Source organism: Falco peregrinus, chromosome 1 (assembly GCF_023634155.1).
Source record: "Falco peregrinus isolate bFalPer1 chromosome 1, bFalPer1.pri, whole genome shotgun sequence".
Taxonomy (NCBI): domain Eukaryota; kingdom Metazoa; phylum Chordata; class Aves; order Falconiformes; family Falconidae; genus Falco; species Falco peregrinus.
This window is the reverse complement of record NC_073721.1, coordinates 21,959,567-21,977,185: the sequence shown is the minus strand read 5'-3', so window position 1 is coordinate 21,977,185 and position 17,619 is coordinate 21,959,567. Positions and strand designations below refer to the sequence as shown.

The window sequence follows — 17,619 nt, the reverse complement described above, 5'->3', positions numbered from 1 at the left end:
TAAAATATATTGTTTTGTGTATTTTTTTTCCTGATTCTGCTACATCTTAATAATACCCAAGCTGGCTTATTGTCTATCAAACTCTAAAAATATGTTTTCCGTTCACCACAATTTTCTTCAATTTTCAGCAATTTTTCTTCAAATCTTTAAGATAAGCTCAGAGAACTAAAGCACTAGTAGTCTGCAAATTAAAAGCACTATATTATTAAACAGCTTTTTTTTTTCCCCCAAACTATTTTTGATAAGAGCTTTGCAATTTTTACCCATGCATTTTGTGTGTGTTAGGTACAGCCCATTTAAGCAGCTGGCAAAATCTACTTTGTCATGGGCAGGAAGACAGGTGAGCTTTCCAACTACTCCAGCTGGTGTTTTAATGCTGCAGGGACAGGTGAACACAGTAAGAACAGAACAGAACTCAGGAACTGAACAGTGCTCACAAATTCACACAAGCATAGAAATATGGCTTTTATGCTACTCCAGCTAAATGGTAATGCTAGGAAAGCATGGTCAACAAGCCACTGAGACTACGTCCCTGTCTCTGCCTTAATTCCACATGCTTTCCACGCACAACTATATTATATAATGTATAATGACTATATTTATATACATATGGACAAACATATCTTTAAACAAACAATCTCTGCATACGCAAGAGAAAGAGAAAGCATACTATTCCAGTGCATGCAATAATAATCTTATGATCAGGTAGTTTCTAGATAGGGCTTGATCTGGCAGCTCACTTATCACTAAGTGACTTGTTTCTGCTGTACAGGAATCTGAGGTCAATGGCAGAAGGATAAAGGTCTGAAACATAACTGTTTGATTTTAAAAATGTTCCTCTCATTTTCTTTATTAGTAGAAACTGCTAATCACTATATGCTTAACTATAGCTTCAGTTCTAAAAAGCTAAACTTCATCTTTAAAATTTAATACTTTGTATAAACTTAAAATACTTAAAGTACTGAAGTGTACTTAAATATACTTCAATAACTTATGTTAATGATGCTTGCTATAGATAGAAACTTTAATAATATGCCAAAAAAATCCTGGTTTATGCAGTCATCCACCAAGAATTTAATGTGTCATAATATGCAAAAAAACTACACAGAATGCATTTCAATTTAAATTTCTGCTCACAAAGGCTACAGGGCTACAGTTCCTAAGCCAGGTTTAGTAGGTGGGTCTTGCTTTGCACATAAGCAAGGGGTAACTGAAACCCAGTCAGTTTTCACATGACTACAGTTAGACTGGTATGTCCTGCAGCAGAATCCAGAACTGGGAAAAAATGCTTAATATTTGAAACTAGATCAAAATCCTTCATTTATTTTTTTTACAGGGCACACACCTTACCACCTGCACAGATATGTAATGTCTGGCTAGACCTAGCCCATTCCTAGTAGTCTCAAATACTGGTTACTGCCTCCAGCAAGGCAATGCAAACCACCTAACACACGTGACAACTTTGCATTAGAAGGAGCAGGAAGTTCATATAACCCCAACTAAGAGATGCCAACCACCTCACAGCTGAAAGAAAGGAACTAAGGAGATGCAAAAGGACAGTTTTGAAGACCTCAGGGCTGTAGCTCACATGAGCTGTCCCTGGCTTTTCTCTGTGTAAAATGGCAAGAGGCTGCTTCAAGCACCACCAGCTCATGTCTGTTTTTTCAGCCTTACAGAAAGAATCTAAAGAAGCCAGTGAAATCTTTTAATCTCAATGTCTCTTACCAGACAGTAAGAGTTGTCCATGTTCTTTCTCCATGTCACCTCACTGAAGTTCTAGTGGCCCTCCCTCCTGATTTTTTAAACCTTCACAGACACAGAAAAAACAGCCCTGGGCCTTAAATATACCTCGGGTCAAGGCCAGGCTGCCCCCCCCACCCCACCCCCCACCCCCCCCAGCTATGGGAATACTGCCTAGACGGAGTGGGTTTTTTTGAACACACATTAGAAGCTATGTAGCAAGTTACATGCTGTAATTCCATAAAGGGGAGACAAGCAGAAACAACAAGCAAGGGGAGCTTTTCCACTTTTGAAGATTATTGCAATAAAGACATTTTCAGAGGAAGCACATGCTCCCAACGTAAGAGGAAGCACATGCTCCCAACATACATCATCAGAAGTATGCATTTGTAGACAACAAAGATTTCTCAAACACAAAAGGATAGCAATCAATGTAGGGGCTACTGTTGCTGGGACCACACTGCTGAAGCTCTCCAATGTGGCATTATTGACTTTTGTCCTCCACTTTAATACTATGCTAGTACTACGCAAAAGTAACTACATAATAGTCCACAATCTTCTCCTCAGCATCAGCACTACTACCAGCCAACCTAAGAGGGCTTATCAAGAGAGCAAGAAAGAAAGAAAGAAGAAGAAAATTCAACCAGAAGACCGTGTTACCAGATACTAGTTTTATGAACAAACTAACAATCTATCAATCTGAATACTTCCATGATTGGAAAATGTAATTGTAATATAGGTGCACATTATGAGCAGCTTTCTTGGAGACATGACAGAAGCAGCAGTTCCTGAAGAAAAAGGAATTTCACAAAAGTGAAATTCCACTTCTGTGTTCTTTCCTTCTTAACATTCCCCATTTAAGGAAAAGAGAAAAGGTTGTGGGAGATTCAAATGCTAGAAAGTACTGTTTCTCTCTGTCATCCTCTTTGGACAATGAGGCTGTCACATTATCAACACCAGGCCCAAAATGTGAGAGCCATTTTTATGCACCCCCTCCTATACCTGCATGAAATGACATTTGTGGGCAATTGCCACCATATGCAGAACACAAACTCAAAAGAAGCAGGTAGGTGGGACTCAATACTTCCCCCCCCCCCCCCCCCAACATGAGAGCATCCTATTCTAACCATACTAAATTTGCAGGCTGCTCTTCTTTATCAGCTGGTGGAGAACCGAAATAATTCTGTTAGTGAGAATTTAGGTCTTAGTGCGGGTACAGCTCACCGCTGGGACAGCTTGTCAAGTACGTCTGCATCATGCCAAGTCTGGATGACCTTGCACACCCTATACCTGCAGAGGTCTTCAGCTCAGCAACCAGACTGTTTCTGATCCTTTCTGCATCACAGCAACATGCATTCTGAACAAAAGGCATCTCCTTTCTCATTTCTTCCTTACAGCTCTTCAATTTCTCTTAACAAAGGGGCATGCATAATGACAGCACAATATGTACTCTATTTTAAAAATAGACCATTACAAGCAAATGAAACAATGAAAACTGTGTACTGTAAGGAAAATATAAAATAATGAACAAAAAGCGAAAGGGTTCTAACATGACACTTTTCCAAAATGAGATCCTTACACCAAACAGAACACATTGAATTGTATTCCAGTGCAGAGTTATAGACATAAGGGTGTCCCACACTTCTTAAGCGCCACTAAGCACTAATTAAAAAAATAGTTTCATTATAAGATTTTTTACCTTCTCTGCGCAGGAGGAGCACTATCAGATGCTTTGACAGTGAGAGCATAGGATCGCCCCACTGACAATACAACTGCTGGAGCAATGGTGATAAGGCCTGTTCGGTCATTGATGATGAAGTCTCCCTGATCCCCAGCCAAAATTTCATACACTATCTGTCCATTGGGTCCCTCGTCTGCATCTACAGCGGTGAGCTGCAATTCAAAACCAGAATGTCAGCATGCATGGTTCAGTGTTGTAGCTTAACAGTTTTTTGTAAGGCAACTTGGTAGGGGTAGAGGAAGTACAGGGAAACTTGAACACCTGTAACATATGCAGTAATTTCTAATTACTGTACAACAAGGATACAATTTAAATGAAGGATAATAGGCGTAAAAGCATCATGAAGCAGAGAAAAACTGCTTACCTAAGATTGTAAGCGACTTATTTTAAGATATGAATTGATAAAACTAATTAAGACCAAGTTTACTCTGTGGACTGGAATTTATAATACTGCTGGGGGGAGGGTGAGGGTAATACTTACTGTATTGTAAATTTAACAAAAGAATCATATTTAATTACTGAATGTCCCCATCCCTCTCTATACTCTTCAAAGTGACAGTCTTTTTACTGCCTGAAATTCTAATACTCAGGTCTTGCATTATACGCCCTTGTGGTGTAGAACTGAAGAACAATCTCTGTGTTACTCACATTGTGTGTACATAAAGGAAGGTGAGTGGAAGGGAAATGGCAGCTGCTCCCATATGGGTACACATGTAGGAAACACAGCCATGCACATCACACATGTGGAAAGCCCATGTCACATGGCAACATGACACCACCTACCTGAAGCTGTGCTTGTATCAGCCATTTCACATTCCCATGATAAATGCAACTGAGCATGTACTTCTGTACTTTGTTGTTTCTACGCTATCTCTTTACTGGGACTGTGGTTGCTCTCGCATGCAGTGTTTCTTCTATATGTAGGATTTTGATTCTGGGAAAATTCTAAAGCCTAATATTTTAGACCCAAATTATAATGATGAACATAATGAAACAGGGGGTTTCTTATCTTGCCCCTGGGAATGGCAATGGGTTTATCACACTTCTGTAGCATGCCATGCTAAATCAAACATTTATACATACAGACAGAAATACAGCTCAGTAAACATATTTGCTTCCTTTTTGCCAAGTGTCAAGTACCAGTGACTCTGACTGCCATGCCATAAAGCAAGTAACTAGCAATCTGAGATTTCATATCAGACCCCTGCTGTAACAGTCAGAAAAATATGCCTCAGACACTCCAGGTGACAGCCCATGTTCTGGCTAAGCCCCTTCCCCTCTCCTCTTCTTTTACACATATATAGAATAACAGAAGTTATTCTACATATGACCTATAATCACACAGCAAACAGCTCACAGTGCCTGCCACTTGACTTGTATTACTATAATTAAAATTGCATCTTAATTATCACCATATTCACAGTGTTCTGTTACATTTAGGGTTGAGTCACCAAAGTACTGCCGAACTACACCAGTACCTCTGGACTAAGGCAGATTTCTTTTTCACATAGGGAATATTTTGCTGATACACACACTGGTGTCTCATTTGGCTCTTAATTTTGTGGACTATATATTACCTCAAACAGCACACGGGATGACATAAAGCAGTATGAGCAGTACTTGAACACCTAGGAGGCCACAGCCGCAGCAGTGGAGTGGAAACGATGGGGAAAAATGGCACAATGGGCTCCTGCTGTTTCCAGCTGCAGCCAAGCAGTCTGAGGTGGGAAATGGCAAGGGGAGCAAGGAGTTACTGCAGAGACCACTCACCCCCACCCCCACCCCCCGGGATGTACAAAGTAAAAAGAAATCCCAGCCTCAGAAATTATTCCCTCTAGAGGTCCTACAGTGAGGATGAAAAAAGAATAAACACACAGCTTCTTGAAAGGTCCCTGCTGGCCTGCCTGCTTTGGCTTTCTTGACACAAACACTTATGCCAGTGGGCAACATTGCACGTAGGATTGTAAGTCCAGGATTCAAGAGTAACATGTGATGACACAAAACCTCAGCAATGACTGCAAAGTCAACTGTAGGATCAACAGACATTATCTTAGCCAGAGCCAGCCAACACATCACGCTAAATATCTGCCTGCTGGACATACTCTCCTCATCCCTGGGGGCTCTCAAAGTTGACAGCATTGCAGACAGGTAGAGGAACTCACTGAAGTCTCTGCTACATTAGAATATAATGTAACCTATCAATCAATATATAGCACCACGCTCAGCCTTCAGCAGGTTACAGCCCTTCAGAGCACTACCTACAACTGACAAACCACCTTTGCCCCAGGATAGCTAAAGAACTGGAAGAGCAGAAATGAAGCCTTGCAATTGGAACAAGAAGGAGATGAAGAATAAAACCCAAAGCTGTAATACTCAAGTTAATCACATTTGCATACAACATTAAACACCAAGGGGAATATGTGAAAAATGCAGGGATCTAGCTGCTTTACAGGATAATCTTGATTCTTTATGCACATAGGCTCAGTGAAATATTTTATGTAAAAAGTCAAAAACTTGCTCAAAACCAAGAGCTAAGCCCACAATAGCTTTAAACCTAATAAATTAACTGAAATGCTAAAAGGTAAGTGATTTAGGTATATAAACAAAAGTGAGGTTACCTTCTTTGTTAGGAGTGCAAAGTATTAGTGCTGTTTAGGGACTGAGCTGCTTCATGGAAAACCAACCATTTTTAACATGGAATAGGTTGTACACAGTATTCACCAACTGAAAAGCATGTTACTTTTCTCCTGAAGTAATCAGTGTTTTCCCTCTTTCACATACAGCACAGTGATCCAAAGCAAATTTCTAACACAGAAGTATTTATCTAAACTAATTTTATTTAAATTTCTTTGTCATAGATGCCTCTTTCCAACAATGCAAATTGATCACACCTGTACTAGAATGAGCAAACCTTAATTCACCCTCTTATAGTATTTAGATACATACTGTACATTGAATGCAGGATAATCACTTGAAGTACCTCAAAAAAATGATGAAACAGAGATCATGTCCTCTTAGATGTTTAAAACACAAATTAATATCCATGTGATATTTTTTGAGAACATGTCTACCTCACTCTATATTTTCTTTTGAAATTCTGACAAAGTTACCCAATGAAGACTGCACTTTCAGAATGTGCTTTGCATTCCACCCATATGATGTCCTGATATATCAATATATCAGCTTGCAATGGTAGGTCTCAACGCACCAAAATTTGGCATATAAAACAGCCTCTCTGCATGCTCCTAGGGTTCAGAGCCTAAACCTCTCTCAAGCTCCATTTCTTTAATCAGTTGTTTTATAGTTTCTATACACAACTGGTTGTGTTCATTAACCTCACAAAGAGTAACTGTCAAACTAAGTGGCACAGTTAAGAAAAGTGCTGTAATAACCTTCTTTACTGAACTTCAAAAGTAATATATACAAAGACATAAATAAAGGCTTTATGCAAAATACAAGGTCCCAAATATTTAATACCAGAATTTGGAACAAGGCCAGTTTTTACTGTGACAACATGAAAAAGGAAATTAATTGACTACACAAGTACATAGATTAATAAGACTAATTAAACTTATGAATACTGAATGCTTGAAAAGATAAGTGATTTGAATAACATTTTTGGGGCAAAACCAGGAATTAAACCCAGAATTAAACAGAATTAAAGTTTAACAGCTGCCATAATGCATGAACCCAGAAATTCAGTCTCCAGCTGCCCCAGACCGATAGAGCTTCCAGTTAATAAGATTTGAGAAACACGGTCTAAAATATACAGAAAGGAATAGAAAACAAGATTTATTTTACTTTCCTAAGGAACTTTTTGCATCCAGCAGTATCAACTCCATTATATTAACATTTAATGTATTGAAAGTTTTGCAAAGCAGATGCATATTCTGCTGCAGCGAGAAGTGATTTTCTTGGAAAGAAAAGGAGACTTACAGTGATGGCCTTACAGCTTACAAAGACGCATTCTTGGTCAGTATATAAGCTCTGTTCAGACTCATTTTATACTTCGAGGAAACTGGGCTTAAACATCTGACCTGCAGGCTTTCCACAGCAAAGCTGTTAGTGACCTTGCCCTAAACAGATTATGTGATTACCAACCTTTCCAGTAGCCCTCCATTTTTCAGCAAATTAAACATTCAGCAAATTTGGTCTGAGTCGTACTGACCTACAGCGAATCCTGCAGAAACCCTGAGTCACGCTGGTTCACCTCCCAGTGGTTGCCATTCAAATAAGTGTTCCAGTCTAGCAAGTGCAAGCTCCAGAGCCACATTCTGTATGCACTCACGTCATATTAACAGCGTTAAAGAAACAGTACAGTTGCTCTCCAGAGCAGCACACCCATGAAAAATGCAACCTCCTCATCCTCCTAGGGCTTAGCAGCGCAACTTAGCCATTAGTTGCACTAGGAAAAACAGTGATGGGTTTATGTATGTCAGGGGCAACCAGGATTGCGATGGAGATACTCCTGAATTTCAGTCACCAAAATGTAACACTAACAGAGTAGGTCAAAATAATTTTTCACTACCTTCTTCAGACATTTCATTAAGTCTCTATCCATTATTCTCACTTGAGTATATAGGTACATTTACTGAGAAATGCAAACATAACCCAGTTGTTGATTTCTGTTTCAGCTAATAATGTTTACTTTGTAGATGGAAATGAATATGCTGATGGACTGAAGAAAAAGGGTGGCATATATCTACATAAATAAAACCTTAAATGTGGTTTGGAGATGACTATTACAAAGGTATCCTCCGAATTGTTCTGTGGCTTTATAACAAAATGCATATTTAAGAGTTGTAAACCATGAGCACATGCCAAGCTGCAAACTCCCAAACATATCTCTAATACATAATTTAGTATGTGCCCATATGCAAGAATGGCTTGAGTCACATGTGTGTATATGCAGAGAATGGAAAAGAAACTGTTCAAAAGAGACAAAGTGATCCAGCACTGAGAAGCCACATTTGAGGTAATGGCAAAAGAGTCCCAGAGGAGGCATTTATTTAATGGCTCTGAATAACATTTGTCCCAACCTACAACTGAAAGCACCAGTACTGCTAAAGACTAATTCTACTGTGAGCAAGAGATAAATGATAGAAACTTTACTGCTTGCAGGTTTACCATGTTTTATCTTTCCGCTTTCATTTCTGACCTCCACCATGATGGCTGTTTATGTTGTGATGTGTGAAGTTAAGTGGTCTGTGTAACCAGACACAGGGGCAGGATCTCCAAATTAACTTGCACTGGTGATCTTAGGCAAAATTGTTTCAGCTCGCACAGGGTGAACAGGTAATGCACTGAAGTATAGCTCATTATACATTTTCAATCACAAAGTTATTTAATTGTTCTTGTAAGAGCCCTGGAACATGGGTCATATGACTGCAACAGGAAATTAGGTAGAAATTAAGTTACACAGATTAATTAAAATAGGTTATTTTGTTTTCACAAATTTAAAGTGGAGTAAGACCAGCATATATTTCTTAAGGTCAGTTCATGAGTTTTTCTGTAAGGAGAACATAAACAAAAATCTCTTCATGGGCCAAGGAAGTCTTTGATCTTCAGGCAAATCTACGCAAAGATTTAGGTGGATAATTTTTTTTGCCAACCTCTGTCCCTTCTCAGCTCTCATTTTCTTGCTCAGTATTCCCTGTCCCTGCATAGTTTATGCTGTATATAGAAATGAGAGCTATCTAAAGAAACAGAGAAGATTTAAATTACTTATGTAAAATATTATTGCATTAATTCTGCATACTCCAACCACTAATGTGTAACTAGTTTAAATATGTGAATCACAGGAAGAAACTACTAACAGAAAAGTGGCAAACAGGACAGCAAAACTATAATAATATAAAACCAGATAAACTTAAGTACTTTAATAGGTTTAATATTAATCAGTTTTTTATTAATTATTATTTACACATTTAACTGTTTTAAATGACAGATTTCTCAAACAGCTGTGTTCTCTCTCAGAGAGCACAATAAAATACCTATAAAAGCAGAAGGAAAAATCAGACAAGAAATTCTCAAGCTGAAAGGGACAGAATATACAGACATTTAAACTTAACTGAGAAAATACCATCCTCAAGCAAGGCCTCAAAATCTCACAAGTACTCAAAGTAGATAGCTGCGATAAAACCTTCCCAAATTAATTCTGTTTTCACACCCCAATGGTACTGCCATAGCCCCTGTCCAAGAAGTCAGGGAGCAGATATTTCATGCCCCGTTCTGTATCCTCAGAAAGTGGGAGGAGGTCATTCCTATAAAGGGGACAAGCTCCTCTATCATGATATCCACCAAGTTTCTGAAAAATTCCCAAGCAGCCATGCAAAGCTGCAACTAACACGTATAACTGGAAGGCAAAAGGTGTATTGCCCACCATGACCAGGCCTCCCAGGAGAAACCAATGCAACTGAGTAGCACACAAATTTGTTTCCCCTGTTTTACTCAACCCTCTTAAAGGCAGCAAGGGAAAGGGGAAGAGGGAAATGCCTTGCTCTAACCACCTGGGGGCCAGGGGAAAATGAGAAAACAAAAATTTAATTTCACAATTAATGAATTTTTTTCCTATTATTTGTGGTTATTTTCAAGCAGAGCCTAAGGATTTTTAAATTTACTTTTTTTAAGATTGTACCAGACAGCAAACATAATCTAAACTATTAAGTAATACATTTTGGGGTTTTTTTTAGGAGCAAAATCAAAACAATTTCCCACAAAATGGAACAAGCAAGTAAGTACAAACTGGGGTTATTTGTACATTTTCATGCAACTGCACTCAGAAAAAAAAAAGCTAAAATCTTTATACCTTATTACTCTCAGGATAATAAAAGCAAAGCAGCAACTACATGAGAGCACTTATACTGCTATACAAGAAATTCACAATTATTTAGAAAGATGACATGCTTCATAAAAGAAATAGTTTCTTGATCACCTCTGAAAATAAGTCTGAATAGAGAGATAAGTGCAAGCCAGTGGTTATGTGTAAATGATTATGAGATTGTACAGATTCACTGAGGTCAGTGTTCTTTTTCTAACCCACTTTCTCTGATTACAGAAAGTGGTTTTTAAAGACTAATCTTATCTGACCTGGGTCATTTTCCTCTGAGAAATACCACAGCTGATTGTCACCTCACAGCAGACTCACAAATGATTCTTAAACCAATGATATAGATAGCATTACAGGATGAGTTTACAACTACATACAGAGAACAAGCTAGGTATATCATCAAAATCACATTTTAAAAAAAAAAAAAAAAAAAAAGGTCTGCTTTCCATTTGAGAAGATTTTTATAAAGCAGAAATAAACCATGATCAGGCAGCACATACCTACATTCCTGGCCTAAGGAAACACACAGGTATTCGTGGCACCACAGACTTGGTGACTAATTGTAACACCACAAGACAAATCCCATTTCTCACACTCCTATAACACTGAATGAAAGACTCTGTGCCAGCAAACCAGGCAAAATAACAATGTGACAACTTCCTAAATACCCCAGCGACCTAAAATCTCTGGCATTATCAGAGTATGCAGAAATCTTAAGATGACTCTTAGCTTTTTTTATGCCCATTAGTTTATACACTCAGATCATCTGGCAATGTAAAATTAGCTGAAAAACCACCCCTCTCCCTGAAAATCCAGTTTTCTACCCACCACCTCTGGCCACATTATAAATCTCACATAATCAGAAAGCAACCACGTGTTGACCTTGCAGACAGAAGTGTGGAGGAAGGAAAATCTCACTCTCAGAACTCTTAAATTTTCCAAAATAATTTTCATTTTTAGCAAAGGCAAGTTTAAGGCCTCGAATTCCTCACTACTCATTTCCAACTTCACAATGTCATTCTAATAGAGATCTGTTCCAGATCGACTTCAGGCATTAGCTAACTTTAAATACTCTGCACAATATTTGCATCTAAACTTTTCTTCTTCCCATTTCTGCCCTTATGCTTTTTTGTCATTGCAACATTTCTAATCTGCACTGATCTGATCAATACTCTTTATACAAGCAGTTACACAGCATCAGTGTGAGAAGGCAAAAGGTAACTGCTGCAATTGGCAGTGTAGGAGCAGGAATACAATAGTCTCTCAGACCAAACCTGCCCACAAAGAAGTAATTTGTGTCTCCACTAAGCTGATTCTTGTGGCACTAGCCAATGCAGATGGCCTTACAGAGCCACTCTATTGCTTTTTCCCAGAAGAAACTATTTACTAAGGAATCTGTACTCCTGCTCTTTGCACACCTCGAGGGTCTGAAAATATTTGCAGTTGAAACACCAGAAGATGCTACAAAAATCAAGAACAGCACATTTCCTTAGAACACACAAGTACTTTAGCATTGCAGCTGTTTCAGAAAAGCACAGTAGCTGCTCTACTTCAACCCAAGTATCATAAACACAACTCAGGCAGCTCAGAGCATCCTTAAGGCCAACTCTGGGTACTCAAACCATTTTTTTCATACATGTTGCAATTTCATATAGCAACATCTTCTCCCTCATGTTTCACTGTATGTATCTCTGTACCTTAAATATCAAGTGAATGTATTGTACTTCCAAAATCCACAGGGAGTTAGCTCCTTATGTCAATCCCTACGCACAACTCCTGAGCTCTACCTGCCTTTTGCTCATTCAGAACAACAGCATTTGGTCTCAGCCCCCCTACAGCCTTGTGCTCCAGTTTCCTTCCTCCACCTTGAAGGAACTTAATTATATTTAAAACTTTCTTTCCCTCAAACCTTGCTGAAAATGTCCCCATGGCTCTCACTGATGCTTTTCAAGCACTTGCAGCCCAGACTGATAAAGAGACAAGAATAACATTAACCAAGATGCAAAGATGTGAAATGCAGCAAATGAATACAGCTCAAGTAGGGCATATGCCAAAACAGACACTGAACTCTCTCCTAATATTGTTAAATCACTGCTACCTTCAAATGCTTAATTTCTGATTATATTACTATATCACCTTCAGCTGATTAATATTGCCCCCCCCTCCCATACTCCCACTGCTTTCTACCATCCTTGAATACCAGCCTCCACTAACAGATTCTTCTCATCCAGCTAGACTGGAAGCACCCTGGAGCATGATTGAGATCTTAGAAGAATTACCATCCCCAAAATCCTTTTTCCATTAACTTCAGTGCCACCAGGATTCGCCTCCAGTCTGCACTGAAAGCTAAACAAGTGCTTGCAAACTTTAATTAACACTGCTTCTCTCTCTGGGCCTGTCTTCAACACATTTTGCTCATTTGCTCTACAAACAACTTAGGCTTCCATAAAACCCAAAAAGTTTTATGACATGGTAAACCATTTTTGGTTATGTTCTAATGAACTGTTTACCTTTCTCCCAAAATGTTTTATTCCAATATCCCACTAATACAGGAGAAATTTTTTTCTTCAGAGATTTTTCAGATGAAAAGGTTTTATAAAACTTCAGATGAAACATCTCAACTATAGCTATACAACTAAGACAGGCCTATCCTTTAATATTAGCAACTTTTTAATAGCTATGTAACTAATGAAGTAGATGGAGACACACAAACTTCATTTCTAGCTGTTTTCAGTGCATTTCCAGTTTGTATCAGCAAGACCATCTACTGCTAACAAAAAGTGCATTAACAAAGCTAATAAAAAGACCTGAAATTACCTTTATAACGCCTTCCCCAGGCCTCATATCTGTGTAAATCTTGACATTGTATGATATATTGGAGAAGGTTGGGGAATTATCATTTGCATCAATCACCAGGATATTCACTGTCACTGGGACACTCTCCTGTACACCATCAGAAGCTGCCATCTTCAGGGACGGTGAAAAAAAGGCAGAAGAGGAACATTTTTTAACGCTGTGTTCTTAATACAATTCCAAGTATGAGAAAATACAGTATGACAACCAAAAATCAGCATTTCATTTTTCATTTTTGTCTGCACTTACAATTACAGGAGGCTTCAGCTGAGCTTGAGCCTGCAGTGTGCAAGACTTGGGGCAAAATCAAAATGAAACAATAACTTTAAAACACACTGCGGGGCAGAACAGCAGGAGTAATGAGAGGAAATAACCGTTTCCCAGGGTTGGGGTCAGGATCTGAGCTGAAGGTCCATGGTTGGAAGAGCAGAGCCTGTCCTCAGCTCTGCTGAACACCCTCAAGGAGCAGGGCCTGGCCACAACAGCTGGCAAACCTGTCTAACACTACCAGTTTCACCTGGGCATAGCCACACACAGGAGCTGCTATACATATGTTAAACCTCAAAGACAGCATTTTAAATGGGACTTAAAGAGCTAGAGGCCTTCTTACTCCACAAAGGAAATGTGAGCTCTCCTTTCAAATGTCAAACAAACAGAAAATATGGAGGCATTGACTGGGGACCCCTGCAGAGGAACAGGGTTTCCCTACAGCACATTTGCAAATTACTTTAGGGCTGTTGTTTACTCACAGACTGGGAAATGCCTGAAGGAGTATTTTGTCCACTTAACCTTTTTTTTTCCCTTCTTTTTATTAAATAAATATTGCTGGTTGTTGTTTCTGTTAGCCTACTTCTTTATTTTGTACGAAAATAAAGTGTAATGGCCATTACAGGTGTCATGTTCCTAGCTCAAGGGCTGAGAAAAGGCAAAGGTAGCCTCAAAGGCTGAGCTGGGTACAAAAGAGAAGGGTCAGGCTGAGAAGGATATAAGCGTGGGACCATGGAGATGACGCTGGTAGAGGGATCTAAAATGTTGCTATCATACCAAAGACATGCATTTTGGAAGAGCACACTACCCAATTATCAACTCCCCCTGCCCCACCCCCCTGCAGTACTGCTGCTGCTCATCCTTCACTGTTTTGTTCCTGTGTCATTTTAATGACCTATAACAATGTCATGACTAATGATTTTTCAACGCTTGCTCTGATCAACACCTTGATGTGCCTTCAAATGCTTTCAGCTTACCGAGAAAGTGTAAAGCTGCTGGACTTCTCTGTCAACAGGCTGCAGCAGGGTGAGGTAGCGGGTGATGCCACTCTGAGTCACAGTGAAAAACGCATTGTAATCATTCAGAAAGAGATGGAGCTGGGGATCCTTGGTCTTTAAACAACATTTAAAAAAAAAAAAGAAAGCATTTTATTATAAATTCATATATACCATTAAGTTTCCCATTACTTAATGCAAGCGCTTGTTTTAGATGAAACCTACATAAGCAGAAAGTAGAAATACTGTGACTGAATCTACAAAACTGTTAAAAAAAAAGTAAAAAATAACACTGCTGATCTAACAATCTAATCTTCTTGATGAAAAATGTATTGCAAATACACTTCAACCTACAGAGCAAGTAAACCCAAAGGTAAACAAATCCGTGTATCTACTAGTTTTAAATGATGCTTTTCTTCATTAAAACAATATTTTTTGGCCAAATATAACTTACCAATATAAGAAACAAGATCCAAGCTTTTGCCTTCAACCATATTACAAACAAAACTTATCTTGATTAATGGAGCAATAAAACAGCTGAGTTGATGCTATGAAAAAATAAGCATATGTGCTGAAGTAGATCTCTAAGAAGATGCTGTTCAGAGATTCTCTATGTCTCAAACAGGAACAAAATATATTGATGCAGGATTATGAGTCTCTCAGCTGATCAGGTGAAAACCATAGTGAAGGACTGTGGTGTAATTTTCAATAGAAAGTAAAATTTAGGGTAAAGAGGAAAAAAAAGGCAAGTCAAGGCATTGTAAATTTGTTACTCATGTTTTCCCTAGGTAACCTTCTGCAAACACAGATTTCAGGTCTGGCTGGCTCCATGTACAACTAGGTGAGCACCAAGAGTGGTGCTGCAGTGTGTGCAAAACCACGTGACAACATAAAGACAGGGCAATGCCTCAGGCATCCTGAGCAACCACGCAGGAACTCATCCTTCCGTTTCCATCTTCTCTCCTAGCATGCTTGGCAGATTGTAAGAGCACAGGGAAGAAGAAATGAAATGTTCTCTGGGGAAAAAGACTGAAATTAATTGGGGGGCAAACGGAATCTCTGCTAACAGAAAGGGGAAGGAGTATTTCTGCCAGGGACAGAATCAGAAGTTATTACTGTACTCACAGGGAACAGAGCAAGTTAATTAAAGTCCAGAACCTCAAGCTAGTTCCTTCCAATGTGAATTTATCAGAAGGATACTAAGTTGCAAAATGGATTTACTACCCATAGTCCTTACCCTGCAGTTTACTGGATGGCAGCACAGAGCAGGCAAAAAAGGTGTTTCAGCTCTGTATGCACTGAGCGTTCAGAAAATCCCCCCAAATTCAGGCATTGTTCTGGGGTGTCTGTCTTGTTGAAATGACAAAATTTGATTCATGACCAGGATGAAATATCTCAACATCTTCCCCATCTCTTTAAAGATGCAATTGAGCTATTAAACTGATTAGACTGCAAGGATCATTCCACATTACAGTTAAATTTTAAAATAAACTACATTACCTTTTATTGCCTACAGTATTCCAACAAACATTTCTATGTCCTTGTGTGTAATCTTGTTAATATAACCTGACTTAATGTGCTACTCACAGTCATCAGTTATTTAGGTTATTTCTGTTACATGAGGCGAAGTTACAAAAGAGGAATGCTAATGTGATCGGGCAAAGGACAAAAGCCTGGGAGACGAGTCCTATAAAAACTGTTTTGAACTGTCCCAAATAATGTGGAGATAAAGAATCAGAGGACTAGTACCATGAACAAAACATAACAGAAAGTCCAGTGGCTGAACTTGGAAAGTGTTTTTACCAGCTCTTTCCAACACAATTTTACAGAACCTGACCCATACAGGGTAGGACACACAATGCAGTCAGAAATAGCTAAATTCAACAAATTATCAAAAAAGTAGCTTTATGTTTTTTCAACATTTTTTCAACTTGAATCCAAAATGCTTCCAGAAGGTTAACTCTTACAGTGTCATTACTGTCATGCCTACATAATTAGAAAAAGAAAACAGACCACTGGGAAGTTCAGTAATCCCTACAGTACAGCAGGCATAAACACTTGACCCATCTCTAACATGCACCAAGTGTCATAATGAACAACTATGAGGACAGATTAGTACAACATGAAGAGAAAGAGAAACTTATTTTAGCAATTAAAAATACTTTAAAGCACACATTTTGGAAGGCAAAGGTTACATTATTTAAATGAGAAACATCTTCAGTTGCTGAAAGTTACGTGAAAGAAATATCAAAGTGTTTCAAATGAGTGGTTTCTTATTGCCTAATGCTTTGCTGCAACTATGCCAGCTTCCAGTAAAATTAAAATTAATTTTAAAGCTATCAATGCAAATGGAAATCTCTTTCTTTTCCCATGAAAAATTACAGAAGGTAATTGCCAATAACTGTTCACTTTGTAGACACTACAAAGTCAGACAAAAATTTAATTTACAAAAATCCTGGTTAGCTGTTACAGTTCTTGCTTGTCATGATATTCTGAACACTAAGAAACAGTATTTTTTTCCTATTTGTTCTTGACAAAAAAATTGAAGAAGATCCCATACACTCCTTAAGTAATTTATCCTATTCCTCAATTACTCTCGCATTGGAAATTTTATCCTAATGTGTAAGTTAAACTGCCTTTACTTCAATCTATGCCTTCTACGCATGTTAGACCTACAAAGCAGTTTATTTCCTTAATCTTGGCATTGTTGTGCTTTATACTTTTATCACAATTTACACTGAAAGAAAGTATGCTTGACTTATCTGAATATTTTATGCGGCAGATAATGTAAGAGAATAAAACTGTGGGAAGCAATCCATCTATGTTGACAACACTGTTTCTGTTGCCTTAATTTTTTAAACTATTAATCTATTTTGGGGCCTGGACTTAAGCATTGTGATTTCTGACTACATTACTGGGTCATGCAGACTAGTTTGTCTCTGATAAATTGTCTTGCATATAATTTTAAGTAGAAAACTACCAGAATCCACACACAAGAGTATACATGCAACCTGCAAGACCATTTCAAGCACACAGTTCAAACCTGATATGGTTTACATACTTCAAACTGACTCATAGTACTTTTCCAATTAAAAAACACTTTCTAGAAAAACATATAATTATTTAATGAACATAAAGCAATCACAACATAACCACGGTACAACTTTGTGCCTGAAACAAATTTGGTCCAATGT

At 38.4% G+C, this 17,619-nt stretch overlaps 1 protein-coding gene across 8 annotated transcripts in view; it reads right to left on the bottom strand.

Moving 5' to 3' along the window:
- Nucleotides 1-17,619, bottom strand: part of PCDH15 (protocadherin related 15) — an 821,537-nt gene that overhangs the window by 172,277 nt on the left and 631,641 nt on the right. For all 8 annotated transcript variants that reach the window (XM_055808474.1, XM_055808447.1, XM_055808438.1 and 5 more), the window contains 3 exons: nucleotides 14,408-14,542; nucleotides 13,128-13,277; nucleotides 3,440-3,633 (listed from right to left, as the gene is read on the bottom strand). In XM_055808474.1, the coding sequence (XP_055664449.1) occupies nucleotides 3,440-3,633; nucleotides 13,128-13,277; nucleotides 14,408-14,542 (479 nt within the window). The remainder of the gene's footprint in view (nucleotides 1-3,439; nucleotides 3,634-13,127; nucleotides 13,278-14,407; nucleotides 14,543-17,619) is intronic.